General features: G+C 42.7%; 1 protein-coding gene across 5 annotated transcripts in view; it reads right to left on the bottom strand.

The window, feature by feature from the left end:
* Nucleotides 1–22723, bottom strand: part of TBC1D8 (TBC1 domain family member 8) — a 112591-nt gene that overhangs the window by 3291 nt on the left and 86577 nt on the right. For all 5 annotated transcript variants that reach the window (XM_068268257.1, XM_068268256.1, XM_068268258.1 and 2 more), the window contains 11 exons: nucleotides 21052–21202; nucleotides 18952–19166; nucleotides 15869–15986; nucleotides 13931–14216; nucleotides 13521–13650; nucleotides 7314–7412; nucleotides 6792–6860; nucleotides 5785–6025; nucleotides 5521–5586; nucleotides 1814–1903; nucleotides 1328–1422 (listed from right to left, as the gene is read on the bottom strand). In XM_068268257.1, coding sequence (XP_068124358.1) covers nucleotides 1328–1422; nucleotides 1814–1903; nucleotides 5521–5586; nucleotides 5785–6025; nucleotides 6792–6860; nucleotides 7314–7412; nucleotides 13521–13650; nucleotides 13931–14216; nucleotides 15869–15986; nucleotides 18952–19166; nucleotides 21052–21202 — 1560 coding nt within the window. The remainder of the gene's footprint in view (nucleotides 1–1327; nucleotides 1423–1813; nucleotides 1904–5520; nucleotides 5587–5784; nucleotides 6026–6791; nucleotides 6861–7313; nucleotides 7413–13520; nucleotides 13651–13930; nucleotides 14217–15868; nucleotides 15987–18951; nucleotides 19167–21051; nucleotides 21203–22723) is intronic.

Raw genomic sequence — 22723 nt, 5'->3', positions numbered from 1 at the left:
AAGCCCCAGGTAAGTGTACATTTTGTTTTTATAACCTGCTCAGGATCCCTTTAAGCTGATTTAAAGTAATTTGGGTTCAGTCTTTTTATGGTGCACAAATTACTGTCTGAGTGCCGCTTTAAAGAGGATCTGTAACGTCAAAAGATCCCCTGGGGGGTACTCACCTCGGGTGGGGGAAGCCTCCGGATTCTAATGAGGCTTCCCACGCCATCCTCAGGGGTCTCGCTGCAGCCCTCTGTGAAAGAGCACGTCAATATTTACTTTCCCGGCTCCTGCGCAGGCGCTTTGACGGCTGTCGGCTCCGAGGTAGGCGGAAATACCCGATCGCCGTCGGGTCTGCTCTACTGCGCAGGCACAGGTTTCCGGCGCCTGCGCAGTAGAGCGGACCCGACTGAGATCGGGTATTTCCATGTAGTTCGGAGCCGATAACAGCCACAGCGGAGCCAGCAAAGGTAAATATTGAACTGACAGTCGGGTCTGTCGCCGGCTGTTCGGAGGGCTGCAGCGAGACCCCCGTGGGACAGAGGACGGCGTGGGAAGCCTCATTAGGATCCGGAGGCTTCCCCCACCCGAGGTGAGTACCCAACAGGGGATGTTTTAGATGTTACAGAGTCTCTTTAACTGTAATTCACATTACGGCCTATGGCGGTGCACCCAAATTTCCTTGAGCCGCTTTAGGTGTGGAGACCCTTCAAACATTATTATTGCAAGTTGTACTTCTGGCTACCAGGCCATGTAAGTGGATGATGAATCAACCACAGGAAAAAAAAACACATATATCCAGGCACATTGCCTCTAGTTAGGACATTAAATGCTAATTGTTTTTGGAATCAACCACAGGAAGCACAGGTTTGTTGCACTAATGTCTGCAGCAGCCTCTAGCGTGAATAGCAACGGGGACCTTCCAGCTGCTGTCACAATACCACAGAGGAAGCTAGTAGATCTCTTCCTTTCCACAGGCAGGTTTTTTTTTTTTTTTTTACATTTGCTGCCATTAATTCCATTTTGAAACACAACTACCAGTGTCACAATTTCAATGGGGTCCTCATAAAAAATGCAATGTAATTGCTTCACTCATCATTTCTTTACTCTAAGATTACAAGTGTAGTAATGGTATTTGTGGCAGGCCTAGGTCTATTTAATAAGCAATTTGCACCTGAAACTTGTAGTAAAAGCTGTAGCTTCGGTATTAGTAGCCACCTCTGCATAGCAGCTTACATCTGAAGCATCTCTGGCCTATGTTATTCTATGACAGATTGAATTTGAGGACATCCGATCGATGCTCTCCATGTTGCCGTTAGGAAATAAGAGATTCTGGACAGTATACCTGGCTCATCTTGGGCAATTCTCTCTCTGTGTTCTTCTCTCTGGTCAAATCTTTCAACATCTGCTTCAGTTGCTTCTGATAGTCCTTTTCCCCTCCTGAGAAAAAAAACAAGTAAAATTTGACAAAACATAATTATTTTACACAAATAAAATGGATAAAACAGAGAGCACTCCCTACAATCGCAAAGTTGAATCAATGTTAGGGTTAGTGTTACATCAAAACGCCCTAATAGCTGTATTCATAAAAAAAAATTAAAATAAATTATTTTATAACACTACCACCCAGAAGTGTAGTAATTATGCTGATATATGTTATCTGTTTAGTGTACCATACGTTAGATGATAATTGAGCATAAAACTGAAGCATACCACTAAATATCTATTAAGCAGAAACACTGTATACGGATACAGTCTGTGCTAATATCCTGCAGAATACCATCATGTCAGGAACGTTACTACTACAATTACAGGTATATAGAAACCATACCATTTGCTTTTGTAAGTTTCAGAGGCCTGGTGGTGGACAGAAGGGGACCTTTCAGTGGTGATTGACAGTCGTGATCATTCTCTGTAAGAGCTGATTAAAGTATAAATGAGTTATGAATAGTAAATTACATACCAGTGTAGAAAAGTGAATCAAAAGCAGATTTAAGTATAGGTGTTGAAACAGAAGAAAGCTGAAGTTAAAAGTAAAAATGTATCCAGAAGCTATCATTTCTAATTCAGCACACATGCAGAGCAGTAAATCAAACTACCTATACTTGACGTGAGACTGAAGTGACATTATGGGATAAACATGTACACCCTCTGAGCTGAGGAGGCCCTTCTGATTAAGCATGTGCTCTGGCTGTCTATATAAGGAAGGCCTCTAGTCATCTTTGGGTGACGTGTCAGCTGGGTGCACTTCAAGGGACAACTGTAATGAGAGGGATATGGAGGCTGTCATATTTATTTCATTTTAAACATTACCAGTTGCCTGGCTATCCTAATACTTTTAGCCATAGACCCTGAACACTCATATGCACATCAGGTGCATCTGACATTATCAGATCTGACAAGATTAGCTGCATGCTCGTTTCTGGTGTGATTAAGACCCTACTGCAGCCAAATAGATCATCAGGACAGCCAGGCAACTGGTATGTTTAAAGTGTACCAGAGCTCCCTAAAACAAAAAGATTTATAAATACCTGGAGCTTCCTCCAGCCCCATCAGCTTGGATCGCTCCCACACCGCCGTCCTCTGATGTCTGTCTGCAGCTCCGGTAACTGGTTCCTACACTTCCGACAGTCGGCTCCAGTCTACGCAGAAAAAGTGCGTTCTTTGTGCATCTCTCCAGCAGCTGTTGGAGAGATACGTAGAGAGCGCACTTCCCTTACGTCAGAATGGCTCAGACTGAAGGAAGTGCGGGGACCTGGTACCGGAGCTGCAGACAGACATCGGAGGACGGCGGTGTGGGAGCGATCCAAGCTGTTGGGGCTGGAGGAAGCTCCAGGTATGTATAAATCTTTTTGTTTTCGGGCGCTCTGAGTCCCTTTAAAAGAAAATACATGTTGCAGCCTCCATATCCCTCTCGCTACAGTTTTCCTTTAAAGGGTAGGTTTTTTTTTCAAGGGTGGAACAGATTAACAAGAATTCACCAGCAATTCTGCAGCACACCAAAGGTAACTTCCTCTGCTTGATAACCTCAGTTTAACCTCCCTGGCGTTCTATTAAGATCGCCAGGGCGGCTGCGGGAGGGTTTTTTTAAATAAAAAAAAAAACTGTTTCATGCAGCCAACTGAAAGTTGGCTGCATGAAAGCCCACTAGAGGGCGCTCCAGAAGCGTCATTCTGATCGCCTCCGGCGACCAGAATAAACAAGGAAGGCCGCAATGAGCAGCCTTCCTTGTTTTGCTTACCTCGTCGCCATAGCGACGAGCGGAGTGACGTCATGGACGTCAGCCGACGTCCGCCGCCTCCGATCCAGCCCTTAGCGCTGGCCGGAACTTTTGTTCCGGCTGCGCAGGGCTCAGGCGGCTGGGAGGACCCTCTTTCGCCGCTGCTCGCGGCGGATCGCCGCAGACGATCAGGCAGCACACGCGGCTGGCAAAGTGCCGGCTGCGTGTGCTGCTTTTTATTTCACAAAAATCGGCCCAGCAGGGCCTGAGCGCCGACCTCCGGCGGTGATGGACGTATATAGTCGTCCATACCGCTAAGGAGGTTAATTGCTGAACACTTTCCCAGCCTAGACAGTCCATCATGGAACCCTTCGATGCAGTTCCCCTCCTATTATGTCACCACCCCCTCCCTTTAGATTGTAAGCCTAAACCAGTAAATAATAATAATATAATAGCCCTACTAAGAGGCTGCAGCCTGTCACTAATTTCGTGTGAGCATGTATGTGTAAAGCAGGGGTCTCAAACTCGCGGCCCGCGGGCCATTTGCGGCCCTCGATACAATATTTTGTGGCCCTTGCTGGCAAAAGCTTCCTTATAGTTCGCTTCAGTGCTCCCAAGTAATCCGCCGCATACCCGCCGCTAAACGAGGGCTGCAGAGCCCCCAAATCGCCCGGGGGGCAATCCGCCGGCATTTCCTGGAAGGGGCAGAGCTTTCAGCTTCAGCTCTGCCCCTCCTGACGTCAATCGCCGCACGGATTGCCACCTCTCCCGGTGAAGGAAGAGTGAGAGGGGCGGGCAGAGGCGGCGATGCGCCGCGATTGTGAAATCCCTTATGCGGCCCAGCCTCATCCTGACTTTGCCTCCTGCGGCCCCCCGGTAAATTGAGTTTGAGACCCCTGGTGTAAAGTATCTGTACAGAGTGTGGATTCAATTCATTAAGGGAAGTCTTGTAAAGAAAAAAAAATGTAGGTCAGTAAAAGAACACATTCAGTATTTTACACTTTTTTCTCTAAATTCACTAAGATTTCCTCGCATGCGGTAAATGTTAGGTAATACGCTGAAAAATGTTGCTTAGTTTCACTAAGCCCCGTTTGGTAATTAAGTCTCACCAGCTATGGGGCAGGTCTGGCAGGAAGCTGAGAGTTTTCCCACAAGTGTCTGAATAAGATGTCGCTTTTTCTGTCTTGTGCATCCCCGGGCATTCATTTAGATGTGCATCTATGCTAACTAGTGAGAGTTCTTCTGTGTATCAGTATATAGATATGCACATCTAAAGGCATCCAGCCTTTGTAAATGTCTTCCTCCTGCTCTGCCGTTCTCAAGTCCCACCCGCCTGTGCATTGGATCAAATGGGGTGAGAAACAAAGCTGTGTGGCTCTCCCTATTGGCTGTCTGCTACATCTGCCAACTTCACTGCATGGAGATTTAAGTTACAGACTAGTCAGAGCTGGAGATAAATACCGAACATTTTTACTTGATTTGGCGAATCCTTTAACCTCCTGTAATCTCGAGCTAGGGTCAGGGAGGAAAACTGCAGCTAAGAGCGGTAATCCTGACCTCTGCTCGGGGTAGCGCCAGGAGGTCTGTGCAGAGCTATGCACGCACCTGACATTTCTACATACCTCCCGGGGGAATCCCAACGTCGGCCGCCATTATGGCCGCTATTCTTCGTTCTCTCCTCCGAGGCTCTGCTTCCTCCTGGTGAGATCGCCGGCTTTCATCATGACGACAGACGGCAATTTCACTTTAGAGTTGCAGCGCCACCCGGAGGATGGAGGGGAAACTGCAGCGCTGGAGGCAGGGAGGTGAGAGATTGCTAGAACTGCTGCAGATCTCCCTGGCAATGTGATTTTTTCCCATGTTTTAGGGTCTGAAAGGGTGCAAAAAAAATTGCACCGCTTTTAGACCCTAAAGTCCAGAAAGAATTATAATGCCAAGGGGGTTAATCTTGGTGAATTGCTATTTCTTGAGGTATTTAATGAACAAGTCAGTAAATTACCTCACTAGTCAGTCTACTTTTCAGTGCAGTAATAGGTTTAGTGAATTGGCATGATGATTGGTAAAATCAGCTGTTTTCTGCATTACCCAATGAGGTGATGCTTAGTGAATTGAAGCCTGTGTGTGTTGTTCTGTTGCTATGGGTGAGGTAAAGGGGCGTGGTGCATAATGTAGTGGGCGTGGTAAGGATGAAAACTCTGGCTAGCCATTTACTGAAACCAGTGATCTTGCTCCTAAGGGCAACAATTTCCTCTGCTCCAGTAAAATATCAGACACAAATAATCTGTTTAAGATTTAGATACTTAGAGAAGAAAAATTACCTGGTGGTATATGAAGCCGGAACAACAACTTGATCTTTTCATTCATCTCACCATTGTATATGACGTCTGCAGAAAGAATACATAATTTATTATTCATGTATTTGTTAATATTCTGCAATACATAACAATCACAATATGAAGTGCATCGACAAATATCCAAGTAACTTATCACATAAAAGAAAACATGAAAAGCTCTCAGGTGGATTTGCCTGATCTCAAATGCTATGGGCACTCTCTATAGCAAGCTCACACAAGTGCAATCACCTAAACACCAAGCAAAGGATTTGAACTCAATGAGCTGGTCCTGGTTTTCATCAAGCAGCCGGAACATCCTTTCAGCTAGGACCTCTATGTGAGGGCCCCAGGCCCAAGGTGAGCAGAGCCTGAAGAGGGTCACAAACTGGTGGCTGTCAATCTTGTATTGTTCTGCATAAGGCTTGCTGGGATCATGGCGCTCTAATGAGGAGGACATCCCATCCCAATAACAGCTGATGAAATGCTCCCGCTGGAACAAGAAAAAGATACAGGAAAAGACATGTATTCACACAATCTTCCATCTTATAAAAGCAATACTATAAAACAACTTAATGGCTTTCAGGTCAAATGAGGAAGTGAATGTGTGAAATGAGGCTTGGGCAACAATATTGCCAACATTCCAATCATCATTTTGGCCTAGGGTGAGATGTTGCGCATCACCAACCCAGAATAACCTCAACCCAGCTAATTCAAAACAAATGTGCTCTCCTTACTCTAACATTAGACCGCTATATTGGTTTACAATGCAAATTATTCATGATTATCTTAAATTGTAAAAAAATTACTACTTTCAATCAAAAGCGAGTTGAAATCTAGGAAACAGTTGAGAAGGGTTAAAATGTATTTAACTTCACTATTGTCATTTCTTCCACTGAAAGGATCTCTATTGCTGGGAATACACCATGATATTTTTTAGCAGATAGATGACTCTAGAAAATTTCCGACAGGTCTGATCTGATTTTGATCATTTTTCTGATTGGTTTTCTCATAGAAGTAAATGGAAATCGATTTGAAAAATTATTGGAAATTAAATCTGCCCAAAAAACTCATCGTTTATTCTGAGCATAAGGGACATCACAGAAATTGGGCATAAAAAACAAAAACAAATAAAACATGGTCTATGCTGTCTTAAATGTATACCGAACAACACTTATTTTGTTGGAATACAGCTAAACCTATTTTACTGGAAATACAGTCTTACATGATTCTGAAATACACATTTTTCAGATTCTCACCTTAAACATGTCATACAGGTCTTCTAGGTCTTCATGAAGAAAAGAAACATCAGGTGCAACAACCCTGAGCTGAACACCAAAAAGAGATACATTCAGATTACCTCTCATAACCCACATGTGACATCAGAAAAAGGGTGGGGCTTAATGAGAGTAGGAGGCATTATATGTCGCAAGATTTACAAAAAAGTGTAGCCCTACTGCCTACTTTAGGCATTCCCTCAAGATAGTATAATTAATGGGTACTTTTAAGGGGAATAATAAGTGACTATAGCAAACAGAAGTGGTTATTAATGCACAAAGGGATTTGACAACTTTATGGGAATTTTACATGAAGTAATAAGCCTAATACTTCCCTAATTTATGCATAAAGGGGAAGGATCATTATGCTGCATCATTGCAGCAATCATTGCTATAAGAACACAGCAATAATTCCCACTTCCATTCTTCTAGAAATAGGTCTGGATAAGTCATGACCCTGTCAATGTATATGTACAATATGGTATAACAGCAGTGCATACTCACAACATTTTGTTTTGTAGTTTCCTCGTGGTTTTGGAGAACACGAATCCTATGGTTACACCGTAAGTGCTCTATCTGCTCTACAGAATTGTTGCCAAATTTCTGGAAAGGCACAAGTCAATATTAAAACACATTTGTCCCATCATCACTCAGACACATATATCACAAAACGATTTTCCCTTATTATTTCTTAATTTTCATTCTAAACAGTTCTTGAACTTTAACCCAAATGTACTGTTGCCAAAGGAAATGAGAATTACCCTATAACAGTGCGTCAAAGAACAAGAATCAACCATACCTGGGACTTGTTCCTGCTCCCCATAACCTAAGTGGGCCATAAGTATGTTTATCTCCCCGTCCCCTTAGTGCTGCTGTGGCTCCTGTGGCCATGAGCACAATTTTTTTGCACCACAGATGTACAGAATGCTCCCGGCCATGGGAGTCACTAGGGAGCATGATTGAAGAGGCGCACGGACAAGACCGCGCATACACCATAGCTGCGACACAGCAAGTCGAGGCTTTTAGATAGAGGCAATAGCACCCATGAGGATGGGAGGACAACCCCTTTAGATTATGAGGGGCTGACAAAAAAAAAGTCCAATTCCTGTGGGTTTTTTTGTTAGGGTGTTCAGGTGTGCTTAAAATGTTACTTTTCCACATGGGTTAGATATGCTGTTGGATAACTGCATTCCCTAAATAAAGTAACTGCTCCCTGAATCAACCAAATGTAAGTGTAATTGGCTAACTGAACATACTCATTCTTTATTGACCCTGTAGAATTTAACCCCAACTGAATACTGAATCTTTCCTAGAGAATGAAGTATTCACCACAACTTTTCTACAAGAATATGGTTCCAAAATAAAAGGTAATGCCAACAGTGATGAAAAAAATAGTTGAAGTCTGAAAAGGTATCAAAGCCATTTCTGAGGCTCCACTGAAGATCAGTTAGAGCCATTTCCTCTAGTAGTAGAACAGTGGTACATTTTCCCAGAAGCAGTTAGCCTCCTACAATTGCTCTAAAATCGCACCAACCATTTATTCAGGAGTCAAAACACATCTTAGAAGAACGTCCAAATAACTATAATGCACTCAAGCCTGAATCTGGGCAGTTACTTTTTCACATAGAAGATAGGTCTATCAGAAGACTTTGTTCATTAAAAAATGAAATCATAACTTAAAAACAAACAGTGCCATGTGTTTACTCAAGTTCCCTTTGTCTAATGTTATGGCACATTTTGCTCTAAGGCAAATCTTAACCACTTCAGCACCACAGGGTTTTTTGCTTAAAAACCAGAGCAATTTTCACATTTCAGCGCTCCTCCCATTCATTCACCAATAACTTTATTGCTACTCATTAGATGTAAATGATCTATATCTTGTTTTTTTTGCCACAAATTATGCTTTGTGACGGTGATATTTGCTTTTAGTAATTATGTTATTATCTGTGCATTTTAAAGGGAAAAACGAGAAAAAAAAAAGAAAAAAAATACACTATTTCTCCATTTCCATCCACTATAGTTTTCAAATAAACAATGTTACCATAGGTAAAACCTACACATTGGCCTCAATTCACTAAACTTATCTCCTGTCTTTAATAACTCTTCTAGAGTTGTTACCATGGTGATAAGGCATGTAGTATTCAGGAAACATTTTACCTCAGGCAAGCCTAAAGTTAACTCTTCTGTCTTTAAATTAACTCTCCAATCCTTAAAATAACTCCAGAGTTAAAGACAGGCTGTTAATTAGCTGCATGTGAAAATAACTACAGAGGAGGTAAATTAACTACAGAGGAGGTAAATTAACTACAGAGGAGGTAAATTAACTACAGGAGAAGTAACTTAAGGAATGAAGAGGTAAGATAACTCTCTCACGTGTGGAGGTAAGTTTTCTCTTGCCTTATTATCTCCAGCATGATCTTAGTGAATTGAGGCCATTGTATTTGCTAATTTGTCCTGGTTATCTCAACATTTAAATAATGTTCCTAGTACAATGTATGGAGATAATATATTAGTTTCTGGTTTGTGTTTTTTGTTTTCTCATTATACTCTATCAGTAATTAAAAGCTCTTATCTTCATGATTAACAGTAATACACTCATGTTATACATATTTTAAAAGTCCCTAGGGTAAGTATGTATTCTCTTTTCAATGCTGTCACTTTTGTTTTTTTTACAAGTATTTATTTAGGGGTATAGAGTACATGAAAATAACAGTTTTATTGCTTTTCATTCAGTTTTCCGATAAAAAAAAAAATCACATGACTTAGCCCTCAGTTGTCAAACAACACAAAATCTATTCTCTCACTTGTCACGGTTAGGCCTCTTGCACACTGCAAGTGATTCCGATTCAGATTCCGCTTTTTAATCAGTTTTTACATCCGATTCAGATTCTGATTTGCAGTTTGCTCCCTGCACACTGCAAATCGAAATCTGAATCGGATGTAAAAACTGATTAAAAAGCGGAATCTGAATCGGAATCGCGTGCAGTGTGCAAAAGGCCTGAAAATGATACCCTATATACATAATTAGATAGCTTATTGGGCATACAGCACACTGTTTACCACAAGTACGCCTATCTACTCCCCTGAGCTTCAGATGAAGTTTTGTGGGGAGTAGATAAGCGTAGCAAGGGATTCAAAAGTGGTTAAAGGGACTCCGAGCAGTGCAGAAACTATGGAAAGATGCATATCACTTTAAAGCTCTCTTTCTCCTCTTTCCAATGATATATAAACCGCCGCCCTACGCCTTTTAGTTTTCGCTATCTTCGCAATTGAAATTGCCGCGGCCGTGATTTCAATTGCGAAAATAGAGAAAACTAAAAGGCGTAGGGTGACGATTTAGGTGTCGCCAGAAAGAGGAGAAAGAGAGCTTTAAAATGATATCCATCTTTCCATAGTTACATTGTATTACACAGGGCGACTTTTTCCTAAAGTCAGCAGCTCCATTCTGCTGAATGGAGCTCCTGACACTGGGGAAAGTGTCGTCCTGTGTAATACAAGTAACTATGGAAATATGGATATCATTTTAAAGCTCCCTTTCTCCTCTTTCTGGCGACACCTAAATCGTCGCCCTACGCCTTTTAGTTTTCTCTATTTTCGCGATTGAAATCGCGGCCGCGGCACTTTCAATCGCGGAAATAGCGAAAACTAAAAGGCGTAGGACGGCGGTTTATATATCATTGGAAAGAGGAGAAAGAGAGCTTTAAAATGATATGCATCTTTCCATAGTTTCTGCACTGCTCGGAGTCCCTTTAACTGTGTCAAAAGTTTTTTTAAAAATATAAAAATGATACTACAATATGCAGCCAGTTAAGAATGTAGATTACACCTTTCTGCCACAATTGCAGCAGTATTCGCTGCATTTTGCTAAGAGTACTGTTGCTATGAGCCAGGGGGGGGGGGGGGGTGCAATCTCCCCCCAGGCCGCCTTTCATTCATTGATTTAGGGTCGGTGTCCTGTAAGGTTTGTTGTTGTAAGGCAATGTGAAACCCTAGGCTAGCTGATAAAAGTGCAATTAGAGGGCAGGCATGATGCAGAGCTTCCCTGGAGGGTCTGTGGGCAAACATCTGTCTGGTCTCTTCCAAATGTTATAATGACTGCATGTGTGGATAAGGCGTTAAACAAGTTGAAAAGTTTTTGACAGTTCGTAGACTCCAGGAAGGCTGGACTTGTGTGAGAGACTGGCAGGGACAGGAGTCCTATTATAGGCAAGTAGCCTCTGTGTGATGTGAGACTGCAATACAGCTCTGCTCTATCTCAGGCTATTCTCAGTCTCTCTCCACTCCTCCTTTCTCTGGGCTAGTGCACGCCAAAATCGCAATAACAATCGCTAGCAATTTGCTAGTGTGATTTTGTGAAGCGATTTTCAGAGCAATTTTTGAATGAATTGCTCCAAAAAATGCTACATGCAGTGTGCGATTTTTAAAAAAATCACAACACTGCTGTGAGAACACCGTCAAGGGGTAACATTAGCCAAGCGCTTTTTAAATCACCGTCGATTTGAAAAATGCTCAGAAGCACTCTTGGTGTGCAGCAGCCTCCCTTATTCACTTTTGTTTCCCTCTCCCCCTAGTGCTGGCTGGCTGTGTCTTCTTCTTATACAGGAAAGCTAAATAAAAGTGCAATCCTGGTGAGGCAAATTATTGATATTATTATTTAGTATTTATATAGCGCCGCCATCTTTCACAGTGCTGTACAGAAAGTATTGTTTTGTCACTTAACTATCTTCTTCCTTCTCTTTCAGCTTTTCTCTCCTCACCATTTCTCCCCTACTCTGCATAAGGTCTCAGACACACTATGAGTGCTTTTCTGAGTGATTTTACCGCAATCACGATTTTACCATGATTTTAATGTAAGTCAATGGGAGCCCTTTTTAAAAAGCTCTCAGAAAGTTCTGATGGCTAAAAAGTACTCATAAAAGCGCTTATATTGTGTCTGAGCCCCTAGTATTTGTATGCTGCGGGTAAGTTCGACGCCAGGAGCGCCGAATGATGGCTCTTCCTGCTGCCACTAAACTCCCTGGCGATGTTAAATACTATTCCCCCTCCGAGTCGTTGCAACTCTGAGGGAGGTGTAATTTGGGGTACGGTGATCACCAGAGTCCCGAATTTCCCTTACGCACCCCGCACAGCATATTATTGCTGCTATGGGTCTCCTAGTTTGGGTAACCGGTGCTCAGCGCCGTGCACCAAAACCACCTGCTTTGCCTTCTCTCACCAATCTTGTTATTAGAAACCATAATCTAAAGCTGGCCATACATGCATCAATTGTTAAGGACAGAATCTTTCACTATGATCAAATCATAATGGCTTTTCCACCTGTCAGTACTGAGTATGGATGTGGCCTATAGGGTTTCATACTATAGTGAAGTGGGTCGTGGGCAGGCAGTGATTCACTGCCACTGACCACCAATAAAAAACAGGTAAGCAAGGCATTTGGGAGGGGGGGGGGGGAGGTCAGTAAGGATGTGACTGGTAAAGGGGGAGGGGATAACCAAGGTGTAAGAGGGGCATGTTAGAGGGATTAGTAGAGATGGTGGCGAAGGGGAGGACATAAGTGTGTGGGGGGGGAGGAATGAGCTTTGGGGAATTAAAGTGGCCATACATCTGTTGACTTGACAGCCGATCGACCATCCGTTTTGATATTATCGAATCAGATAAAAAATTTGGTGCAGCCACTGGGATGCGCTCAAGAGACCACCCTGCAGTGTTAGGGAGTCTTGCCTTGAACGCCTTACTGAATAGGTACAGACCCTAGCCAGGATTCGAACCCTGGTCTCCCATGTCAAAGGCGGTGCCCTTAACCAGTACACTATCCAGCCACTGCTGGATATACGACGTGGGGTGCGTGTGTGACGTCATTTGGGCTGGGGCTGCCATGATAACGGGCCTCTGTTTTGTGTTTCCCCCCCAGGCCAAAAGGTCCCAGTCCTCCCCTGAGCCAGGCCCCCAAAAAATCCTAATTAGCTGTACAGGACAAGAGACTTTGCTACTCATCTTCAACACCTGGACTATTCCACTGGCTGTCAGCAAACCCTGACATTCCTAGCTGCCATTTTCTTTAACAGGTGATACAGAATACCTATGTTTTATATGCGCATAAATGCAAAGGTAGTACGTGGTAAGTCCTTTCATATTGCAAGGATGAATGTCTAAGGTTTTTAAGCAAACATGCAATTTTTCTCTTTAAGGAATAGAAAATATTCAGTAATTAACACAAACAAAATAGGGTAAATTCAGAAAGGGTAAAATATTGTATCACACTACGGTATGCAGTAAAGAATACTGTGGAAAAAAAAAAATTCCATAAGAAGTTGGTCTTACGCAAGGTTCACAGACACAAAGATTAACCATTTTCAAGAGCAGAGACAGGAAGACGACACAGAGTGCTTTTAACGCAAATCATGCGAATGCTTTGAACGGAAATCATACATGACAACAATATCAAGAATTCATCTCCAGACCATACCTAAATTGGGTCTCCCTTCCTGCCAGTTGTCAAAACGCATGATACAACAGACACCAGCAGCTCCATAAAATGTACATCAATGGACATAGCAAATCTATCAAAACCAATCATCGGATCCGTTGTGACTATACACGTAGCATAGTGTGGATCTAGCCTTAATGCATACTAATAAATGGAATCAATGGATATATTATAGAGTTTCTCAGACATGTCTGTAAATTACTTTCACAAAAGGTAATACACACCTCATATGAATCCCGTATTAAATCGGCAATTTCTGTAATTGGATAATCCTCTTGCTCGTTATTCACGAAGTGATGCCAGTTTCCAGTCTTTGGCAAAGGACTCTCCTCATTCCTCACATGCTCTAAAAATCTTTCAAGATGAATATTTTTTGTTAGTGTGCAAAGTGCATTGAAAGGGTTGTATGCAAACCATGTAAGACAGCAGGATTATTTTGTGCTGCCATCGAGCCTCAAATAAAATGTATGATTTTGATATCAGTTTCTAGTCAAAGTCCAGACATCTTAAGCACATTACAGCATAAGGGACTGTTGAAATGCTGAGCACATACTATCTTGCTGTAGAAACAACTCAGATTTATTATGTTATGAATAATAAAACACATAGCTAGAAATAAAAAAAAATAAACAACCTGCTGAGAATCATCAGGGCTTGCCCGTCATCTTTGCTGCTGCATAGTTCCACAGCTGTAGCATCCAGAATAGCCAGCCCAATCTGGAAAATGGCCTTAATGCCATCAAAGAAGAAACAGTCCACAACATTTACAGCGCTCTGCAGAGGCATGATACTGATGAAGAGGGTGAGGAACCAGGACAAGGAGATGGACGCAAGTGTGGATATGTCGGTGATGTGCTCAGCAAGCTCAGGAAGACGTTCTTGTATAAGTTCCTCAAAGACGGACTGGTCAACCTGGGCTCCTGCCAACAACATAATAAAAGTGAGATATAAGGTACACCAATCAATCATGGTTGGAATTTCTTCAAAAAAAAAAAATTTAAATTCTTCTCTGCATTGTTCTAAATGGTCTATTGTTGATGACATTTTTTACCAAAAATAAATGACTCCTTCTCCAAAACACCACAATAGGAGATTTCCATTGTGGAGGCAGCAGTAATAAACCTGTATTCCTTTTCACAAAATGCATTTGACTGGCAGTAATGCTTATTTTTGGCTTCACTGGGGACTGTATGACATCTGGAATAAGTGTGCAGTCAGGGGATTCAGAGTGAATGAAAACCACCTAATATTCATACTCATCAGGTTTGCTTTAATGCAAGATCCAGACCTAATTAGTTAAAGATTCCTATAGAATTAAAAAAATTTCAGCTATACATCCATTATTAGAATATGTAAGGATTTTCATAAAGATCTTCTGTTGCTAACATACTAAATATAGTAGATGCGACTATTTTGAGAATATATTTCATAAACTGTATCATTTTTACAATGCAGAAGTGAAAAAAAAAATCTGTACTAAGGACTTGTTCACACTATATGTGTTGCTGTGTGAATTTTGGCAATGCGTAAAGTGTGCAACACGCAGGAACATCACAAGTGCATAGTCTGACACTGAGGGTAGGAACACACTAGGCAGAATCGCATATGCGTTTACCACTATGTGCTATGGAAAACTCATATGTGATTCTGCCTAGTGTGCTCCTACCCTCATACTTTATGCACTGTGCAGCACTGTGATATGATATTCCACTGTGGTGCTGCCCTGTTCACTGTAGTGAATAGGATAAGCAGTGTAACGCAGATGGCATGTAATCTCATGCATTGTGTTCCGAACGCACGGCCATTTGTGTTGCCTAATGTGAACGAGGCATTACTATAAACCGTGAACTTTCCTCCATACATTCATGTCTGATTAATAGAGCATTTTTTATACACCTAGTTGCTGATGCATCTTGCCTAATCTAGGCCATCACAAACCCAACAAATACTTTTAAAACACGATATATTAATTCTTAGAACCCTTCCATTCAAAGCACAAGAATGAGTACTGACCTAAGTTTTTGCAAAACTGGGTGAAGAATTACATCCTACAGGTGTGCTCCAATCATGCCAATCAAAACTGACTGGTCTGACTACAGCATGGACATCATTACTGCATTGAATAACATTATTATTCTAAAGATGCCCATTAATGATACAATCTTGATTGTTCCATCTTACCAAATGTATGCAGAATAAGGAAAAACTGAGTGAATATACTTAGAATGGATACTTTGGGTTGTCCCTCATACTACAAGTGGTAAGATTGTATAATCAAGATTGTGTCATTAGTTGCTATATTTATTTGCTTTCATTTATAAAAGCACCCAACACATTATGTAATGCAAAAAGAGGAGCTGGAGAAAGAAAATCTACCAACATTAACTAAGACACGGGATGAAAAGATAGGATATTATACAATGCACTGCTGATTGCTTTGAGCGTCATCTATCCTGTACAAAAGTTGGACAGTTTTCCCTTTCTCTTCTGCTGTAACATGTTTGCACTACAAATAATCCAGCTCAATGTTTTAGGGAGGCAGACTCCAGTCAGCTGAATGCAGTAAACTCACCCAGGACTCTCTGGTTAAAGTAATCAGGAAGCATTCTTTCACATACAGCAACTAAAAGCCAAAATGCTTCTTCCTCTTTGGCATACAGAAGTAAAACTGAGGTCAAGATATTCATAGACTAAAGAAGGAAGAGAAAAGAGAGCAATACATTATCTTGTAGCAATGTTTACATTAAAATATACGGAAGAAAGTAACAGCAGAACATACACATCTAGAAATCAAAATGAGACTTTAGAATGCGACTCTGAGCAGGACACAATCGGCAGGTTTAGTAGACTGAAGGTGTGAAGGAAAGGTGAAATGAAAGTGATGTTACTCGTGAGGTGATCTTGAAATTGTCCCTGAAAGTAAAAGTGGCCACTAACAGTCCAATTTCTAGCAAAAATCGTTCGAGTGAACAGATAATTAGGATCAGAAGTGAAATATTTCACAACACCCATCAACGAACCAATCTTTGCTTCCCAACTATCATAACCGACAAGAAAATCCAAATTTTGGTTCAATGAATATCCAATCGGACATCTGTTTTTTATAATCGTTTGCAATCAATTGTGCTCATCAACGGAGATTTTTTACAACCAATCCGATCAGAATTTTTGATTGCTCAAATTTTTTTCGCTAGAAATTGGATTGTTAGTGGCCACCTTAAAAGGAGTTATTAGGCAATATCTGGGAAATAAGTGCTACTTAAACAGGACTTCCTCCAGCCCCAAGCTCCCAGCATGTCCCTTGCCGCAGCTCTGCAGTCAGCCGTTCACCATAGCTGCCTCCCGATCCCTGGCGATGACGTCAGGCCAACCTCCAGTTTGGCCTGTACTGCACCTGCGCGAGCGACGCAGTCAATAACCGCCATGTGGGCCGGAGCAGACTGCGCAGACGCAGAACTACTGGGCAGTACGCTCCGGTCCACATGACAATGATTGATAGCACCGCTCACGCAGGTGCAGTACAGGCTGACCTGGAGGTTGGCCTGACGTCATCGCCAGGGACCAGGAGGCAGCTGCGGTGAACGGCTGACTGTAGAGCTGCGGCGAGGGACATGCTGGGAGATTGGGGCTGGAGGAAGCCCCGGGTAAGTAGCACTTATTTTCCAGATATTGCCTGATGACTCCTATAACCTCCCTAGCGTTCTGACGCCGGAGGTGACCGCTCAGGACCCGCTGGGCCGATTTGAATAATTTTTTTTAAAAAACGTGCCTTACCCGATCGCCGCCGATCCGCCGCTATACAGGGCCCCCCCAGCCAAGACCCCGTGCGCTGCCTAGCCAATCAGTGCTGAGGGGTGGATCGGGTCTCCCTGTGACGTCACGACATCGCCGACGTCACGACGTGCGTCGCCATGGCGACGGGGGAAGCCCTCCAGGAAATCCCGTTCAGAACGGGATTTCCGGACGGGCCATTGCGCCGGCGGCGATCGGAGGGGTGGGAGGGACGCCGCAGGGAGGGGGGAATCATGTAGCTAGCGCTAGGCTAGCTACATGAAAAAAAAAGAAGTGCAATAAACATTCCCGCGGCTGCAGGGCCGCGGGAATCAGAACGCCAGGCAGGGAAGATCTTACAATCCATACTGGTTCTATTCTTGTGCCAAATAAGGCATCAGAGCAAAGAGTGTGTGTGGCAGCGGAGGGACCTTATCTTTATTCAAGCTCATTACAGGTTGAGATATGAGTGGTTAAGGGGAGGTAGTATAGTTTTGTAACTTCATACAAAATCATCCAAAACAAAGACACTTTCCAAATAAACAAATGTCAGAAATATTAAACTAAAAATAACTAAATACTGTATATACTTGTGTATAAGCCTAATTTTTCAGCATAAAATCCCACTCGTCTTATATGGGAGTCAGTGGAGCAAAACAGATGGTGGAGCAGGTTTTGTTAATGGCAGATGAGCGTAAAGATTGTGCACTAGTGATTCTGCTCTTCCAGCTTGCGCCCTGCTGCATGCCCTCCTCCCCCTGCAATATGGTGTCCTGCTCAAGACTACTTGTGTCCCCTGGCTTGTGGAGCTGAGCGTGCAAGCAGCGTGTCAGAGGTGTAAAGATCGGGGATTCTTCTTGTGTGGCAATCGCTGTGTCTCATATCTATGACGCCATGTAGTGCTGTCTTAAGACACAGCTGTATGATCCTGGGGCACATCTGGCTATGGGGAGCTGACGTACTGTGGGAATATCTGGCTACTGTGGAGGGGCCTATACTGGGGAGGAGGCTTATACGCGAGTCAATCACTTTTTCCTGGTTCCAGAGGGTAAAGTGGGTACCTCGGCTTATACACATGTCGGCTTATATGCGAGTATATACGGTACATACAATGTAGGAACAAAAGCACAACATAAATGTAACAGCACACCTGAGAAAAGTACAAAATGAACGTAATAGCTCTAGAAAACCACAGCTAATCCTGCTTCTGCCTATAAACAACTCCAAACTTTTACCGCACAATTGCTCATATTAAAACTTCACAAGTATAGTGCTGCCTTACAGTGTGAATCCCAATGTTTCTCAAACCTTTCACCATGGGGCCCCCTTCCTTACCCTACATGTCCCTTTCAGTGCAAACAGTGTGTGTGCGTCACATAGGCAACGCTGAGTACTGCCATGCCGTTGTCACACTTCTGCCCATCCTCTGAAAATGTGGGGGATGGGGGAGTAGTTCTGTCAGGGCCTGAGCCCACTGACGCAGTTGTGTCCGCTTTTCAGTTACACATCTATGTTACAGATGCTGAAAAGCGGAGAGAAGCAAACACCTGCGTTAGTGGGCTCAGGCCCTCAGGGATGAGAGCCAGGCATTCGGCTTCACTTGACTGGTCCCTTTCCAAGATGCACAAATATAACATTTGCATAACACTGCATCGACTCTGAACTTTTGCATTTCATTGACCAGTCCTAGTGACTGATCTAGAACAAACGTGTGTTGCAGGTGTGGAATTCCTAGAGGAAAATAAAAAAAACATCACAGCCAGGCAGCTGACATTTTTAAAAGATGACAAAGATGGTTACTTTCATATCCCTCTGCATTCAGGTTTTTTTAAACTGTAATTAATGCATGCAGGACAAATGTATCTTAAGCTGCAGTGTTGTCACCTGACAGTATCCTATTTTCGGGTTCCTATAGGCATATGCAGTGAGTACTCTTCTGAGAGCTGCAATGCCAGTCTCATTCTGGAAGGCCGGATGCTCTGGCAGTGAGCGGTGAAGATCACGCTCTATCTCTTCAGTCACCATGCAGCACTTTCCCATCGACTCCTCCACCAGCCTAGCGTAGTAGTCAGGCTGTGTGACAAGGTCCGTTACTGCATCTAGTAAGGAAAGAAAAGGAAATGGTGTATAAATAAAATAGTGTACCCTGACACAGAAACATCATATTACTGAACACTATCATTTTAATTAAAGGACCACCATTGCATAAAATTTTAAATACGCAATCACAAATAAAAAGTACATTTCTCCCAGAGTAAAATGTGCTATAAATTACTGTTCTCCTAGATTGCTGTCACTTATATTAGTGAGAATAAACAGGGGTATTTGGCGCGCTCCACTCCCTACTAATTACTATGTTCCTATACTTTTGAAGGCCTGCTGCTAAGGAGTCGAAAACCACTGTATATTTATCCAAGCTGAGTAAGCAGTCTGTGGATCTGGGCAGCCATATCGCAAGGTGAGAGAGGTCCCTATAGGACAGTGATGGCTAACCTTGGCACTCCAGCTGTGACAAAACTACAAATCTACAATACATGCCTCTGCCTCCCCGATTTATGCTTAGAGCTGTCAGAGTATTGCAATGCCTCATGGGACTTGTAGTTCCACCACAGCTGGAGTGCCAAGGTTAGCCATCACTGCTATAGGTGGTGGATTGCACAAAGGAAGTGAAGCAGTAAAAAAAAAAAACACACGGGAGTTATATGGTGGAAGATATCCTTGGCATACAAATCTGTGCGATGATCTGTCCCCTTTTATGTCCCCTTTTTTTCTCTGAGGTGCTTTGAAGCGGAACACCTGGAAGAAGTGGTTGTGGACTCGATTGGTGGACTGTTTTATGATAATAGGTTATATTTTATGAGAATAGGTTATATTGTTGTATATAAGGCAGCGCATGGTTCATTTGGATATGCTGTCACTTATAGTAGGTAGTAGAAATCTGACAGTGCCGATAGGTTTTGGACTAGCCCATCTTCTCACGAGGGATTCTCAGGGTTTTCTTTATTTTCAAAAGCAGTTAGGGCTCAGCCACACTATAAGCGCTTTTTAGCCATCTGCGCTTTGAGTTTTGTTTTTTTTTGTTTTGTTTTTTTTTAAAGGCTACCTTTGACATATTAAAATTGCGATTGTGGTAATTTAATGTAAGTCAATGGGAGCATTTTTTAAAAAGCTCTCAGAAAGCACTGATTGCTAAAAAGCGCTCAGAAAAACGCTTATAGTGTGTCTGGGCTCTTACTGAACGTAGTGAAAATGGTGTGCAAACAGGTGGGAGGCAGCCTGCATCTTTGTATAGATCCTTTTCCAGGGAGTGTTTTTGTAAAAAATAAATGTAATGCTGAGAATCACCCATGAAGAGATTGACTAGCCCAGAAGTGGGCAAACTTTTTGACTTGTTGGGCCACATAGTGATCTTGAATTTGACAGAGGGTCAGCCCAGTTCAGGTAGCTGACACACCCATCTTATTACTAGAAGCCAAATGTGCCCCTAGACTCAGTCGGGCCCCCAGTTCAGGTAGCTGATGAGCGCCCCCCCCCCCCCCCCCATGTAGGTAGGCAGATGTGACTCCAGTATTGATTAACCTCTTCCCACAGTAGAGGTTGTCCCACAAAATGCACATAACGCAGCAGCATTTTCAACACAAAAAACACATAATATGGCAGCTTTTCCCCTAAAATACACATGATGCGGCAGTGTTTCCCCAAAATTCACATAATGTGGATAATGTGGTAGCGTTTACCCACAAGAGACACATAATGCAGCAGCGTTTTTCCCCAAAATACACAAAGTGGCTGTATTTTCCCCAAATACACATAATGGGGTCAAGCTCAATGAAGGGACGGCTGAGGACGCTCACCGGAGAAGTTCTTCTTTTCTATTTGTGCATTCTGCTGGTTTTCAGATATACTACACATGATGTGATTTGCTAGTATAAATCCCCCTATATAAACCTTATTACAGAGGAGTGGGTAAATGTTATAGGTCACCTGAGAAGATAAGCCATAATTCCCCTCGTAAGGATTCAGGTATTCCCATAGCAACAAGCTTCCGTATTTTTTCTGTCCGGAACATGCAAACTGTTCTCCCATATTCATCAAAATGATCTTGCCATAAACGTTCTTTTATCTCTTCCCGAGTCTGGGGCAAAAAAAAAAAAAAAAAGGAAAAGCTATTTTTTTTAAGATATGAAATATCACATTGTATTTATATATATTGTAAACTACAAGTTGTGACTAACAGAATTCTCTTCTTGCTGTTCACTGATCCATATAGATATTGGATAATCATTAATATATTGGATCAGTCACAGTCAGATCAAACAATGATATCTGTGCATACACTGCCCAATGGTAGATTCTGAACTGGAAAGCACCAGTTGGCTGGGCTGACATTTTCAGCTACAGTCTACATTAGCTGAAAGAGGGAGGTACTTTGCCCTGTATGTGGTTCCAGCCAGTGCTTTCTCAACCACCAAGAGAGTAACCAAGCAGCTTGGGTTACCCAAACCATTGGAAAGTATGCTCACTTCACTCTCTTATGGCTGAATTATTGCAAGTTTCCTTCTGTATTAAGAAGGCAATTCACACCAAGCATTGCATATTAGTAGGAGGGCTTTTTGGTCTCTTTAGGCCCCTATACTTTCCTAGGGGTTTGGGTCACCCTGAGCTGCTTGGTTACTCTGTTGTACTGGTCCAAGCCCTATCCCATACAGCCATATAAATCCCTGCCATGCACTGAGGAGGACCCACAGTCCAAAACAGGCTGTCTGCAAGTGTGGTTGATGTGGCTGTGTAATATTTAAAGCTATAGGATCACTATACACCAGCGGTTCTGGATGCATGCCTGGCTACGGGGGCATAAAGAGATAATTTGCATATTCAGTAGTGGTGCATTGTGGGTAACCACAAATGCTCACTAAGGCCTAGTGCACACCAAAAACCGCTAGCAGATCCGCAAAATGCTAGCAGATTTTGAAACGCTTTTTCTTATTTTTCTGCAGCGTTTCAGCTAGCGTTTTGCGGTTTTGAGTAGCGGTTTTGGTATAGTAGATTTCATGTATTGTTACAGTAAAGCTGTTACTGAACAGCTACTGTAACAAAAACGCCTGGCAAACCGTTCTGAAGTGCCGTTTTTCAGAGCGGTTTGCGTTTTTCCTATACTTAACATTGAGGCAGAAACGCATCCGCAATCCAAAATCTGCAGCAGCCCGGGAGTATGCGTTTCTGCAAAACGCCTCCCGCTCTGGTGTGCACCAGCCCATTGAAATACATTACCCTAGCAGATCCGCACCCGCAAGCGGATCGCAAACTGCAGCCGAACCGCTCTGGTGTGCACTAGGCCTTATAGCTGAATTATTGCAAGTTCCCTTCTGTTTTAAGAAGGCAATTCACTTCCAACAAGAGCAAAATCCTATCATATTCACCCTTACAGAACTAATCGATCAGTTAGACTTACAGCAGTCATCTGAGCATGTGGGGCATTTAACAGAACCCCTTGCCTCCCTCCAATCTCCACACTAATAGTCCAAATCCTTCCACCTCCTCACCATGTAATTCAGAACAGGGTGCTTGTATGCAGCATATACCTCAAAGTCAAGTAAGATGCTTTCATTATGCAGTGCCGTTTAAATAATTTAAAGCTTTATTATTAGAATAAGAT

Source organism: Hyperolius riggenbachi, chromosome 2, assembly GCF_040937935.1.
Source record: "Hyperolius riggenbachi isolate aHypRig1 chromosome 2, aHypRig1.pri, whole genome shotgun sequence".
In the NCBI taxonomy this organism is placed as follows: Eukaryota; Metazoa; Chordata; class Amphibia; order Anura; family Hyperoliidae; genus Hyperolius; species Hyperolius riggenbachi.
Note: the sequence above shows the minus strand (reverse complement) of the source record. Positions and strands in the feature narration are given on the sequence as shown.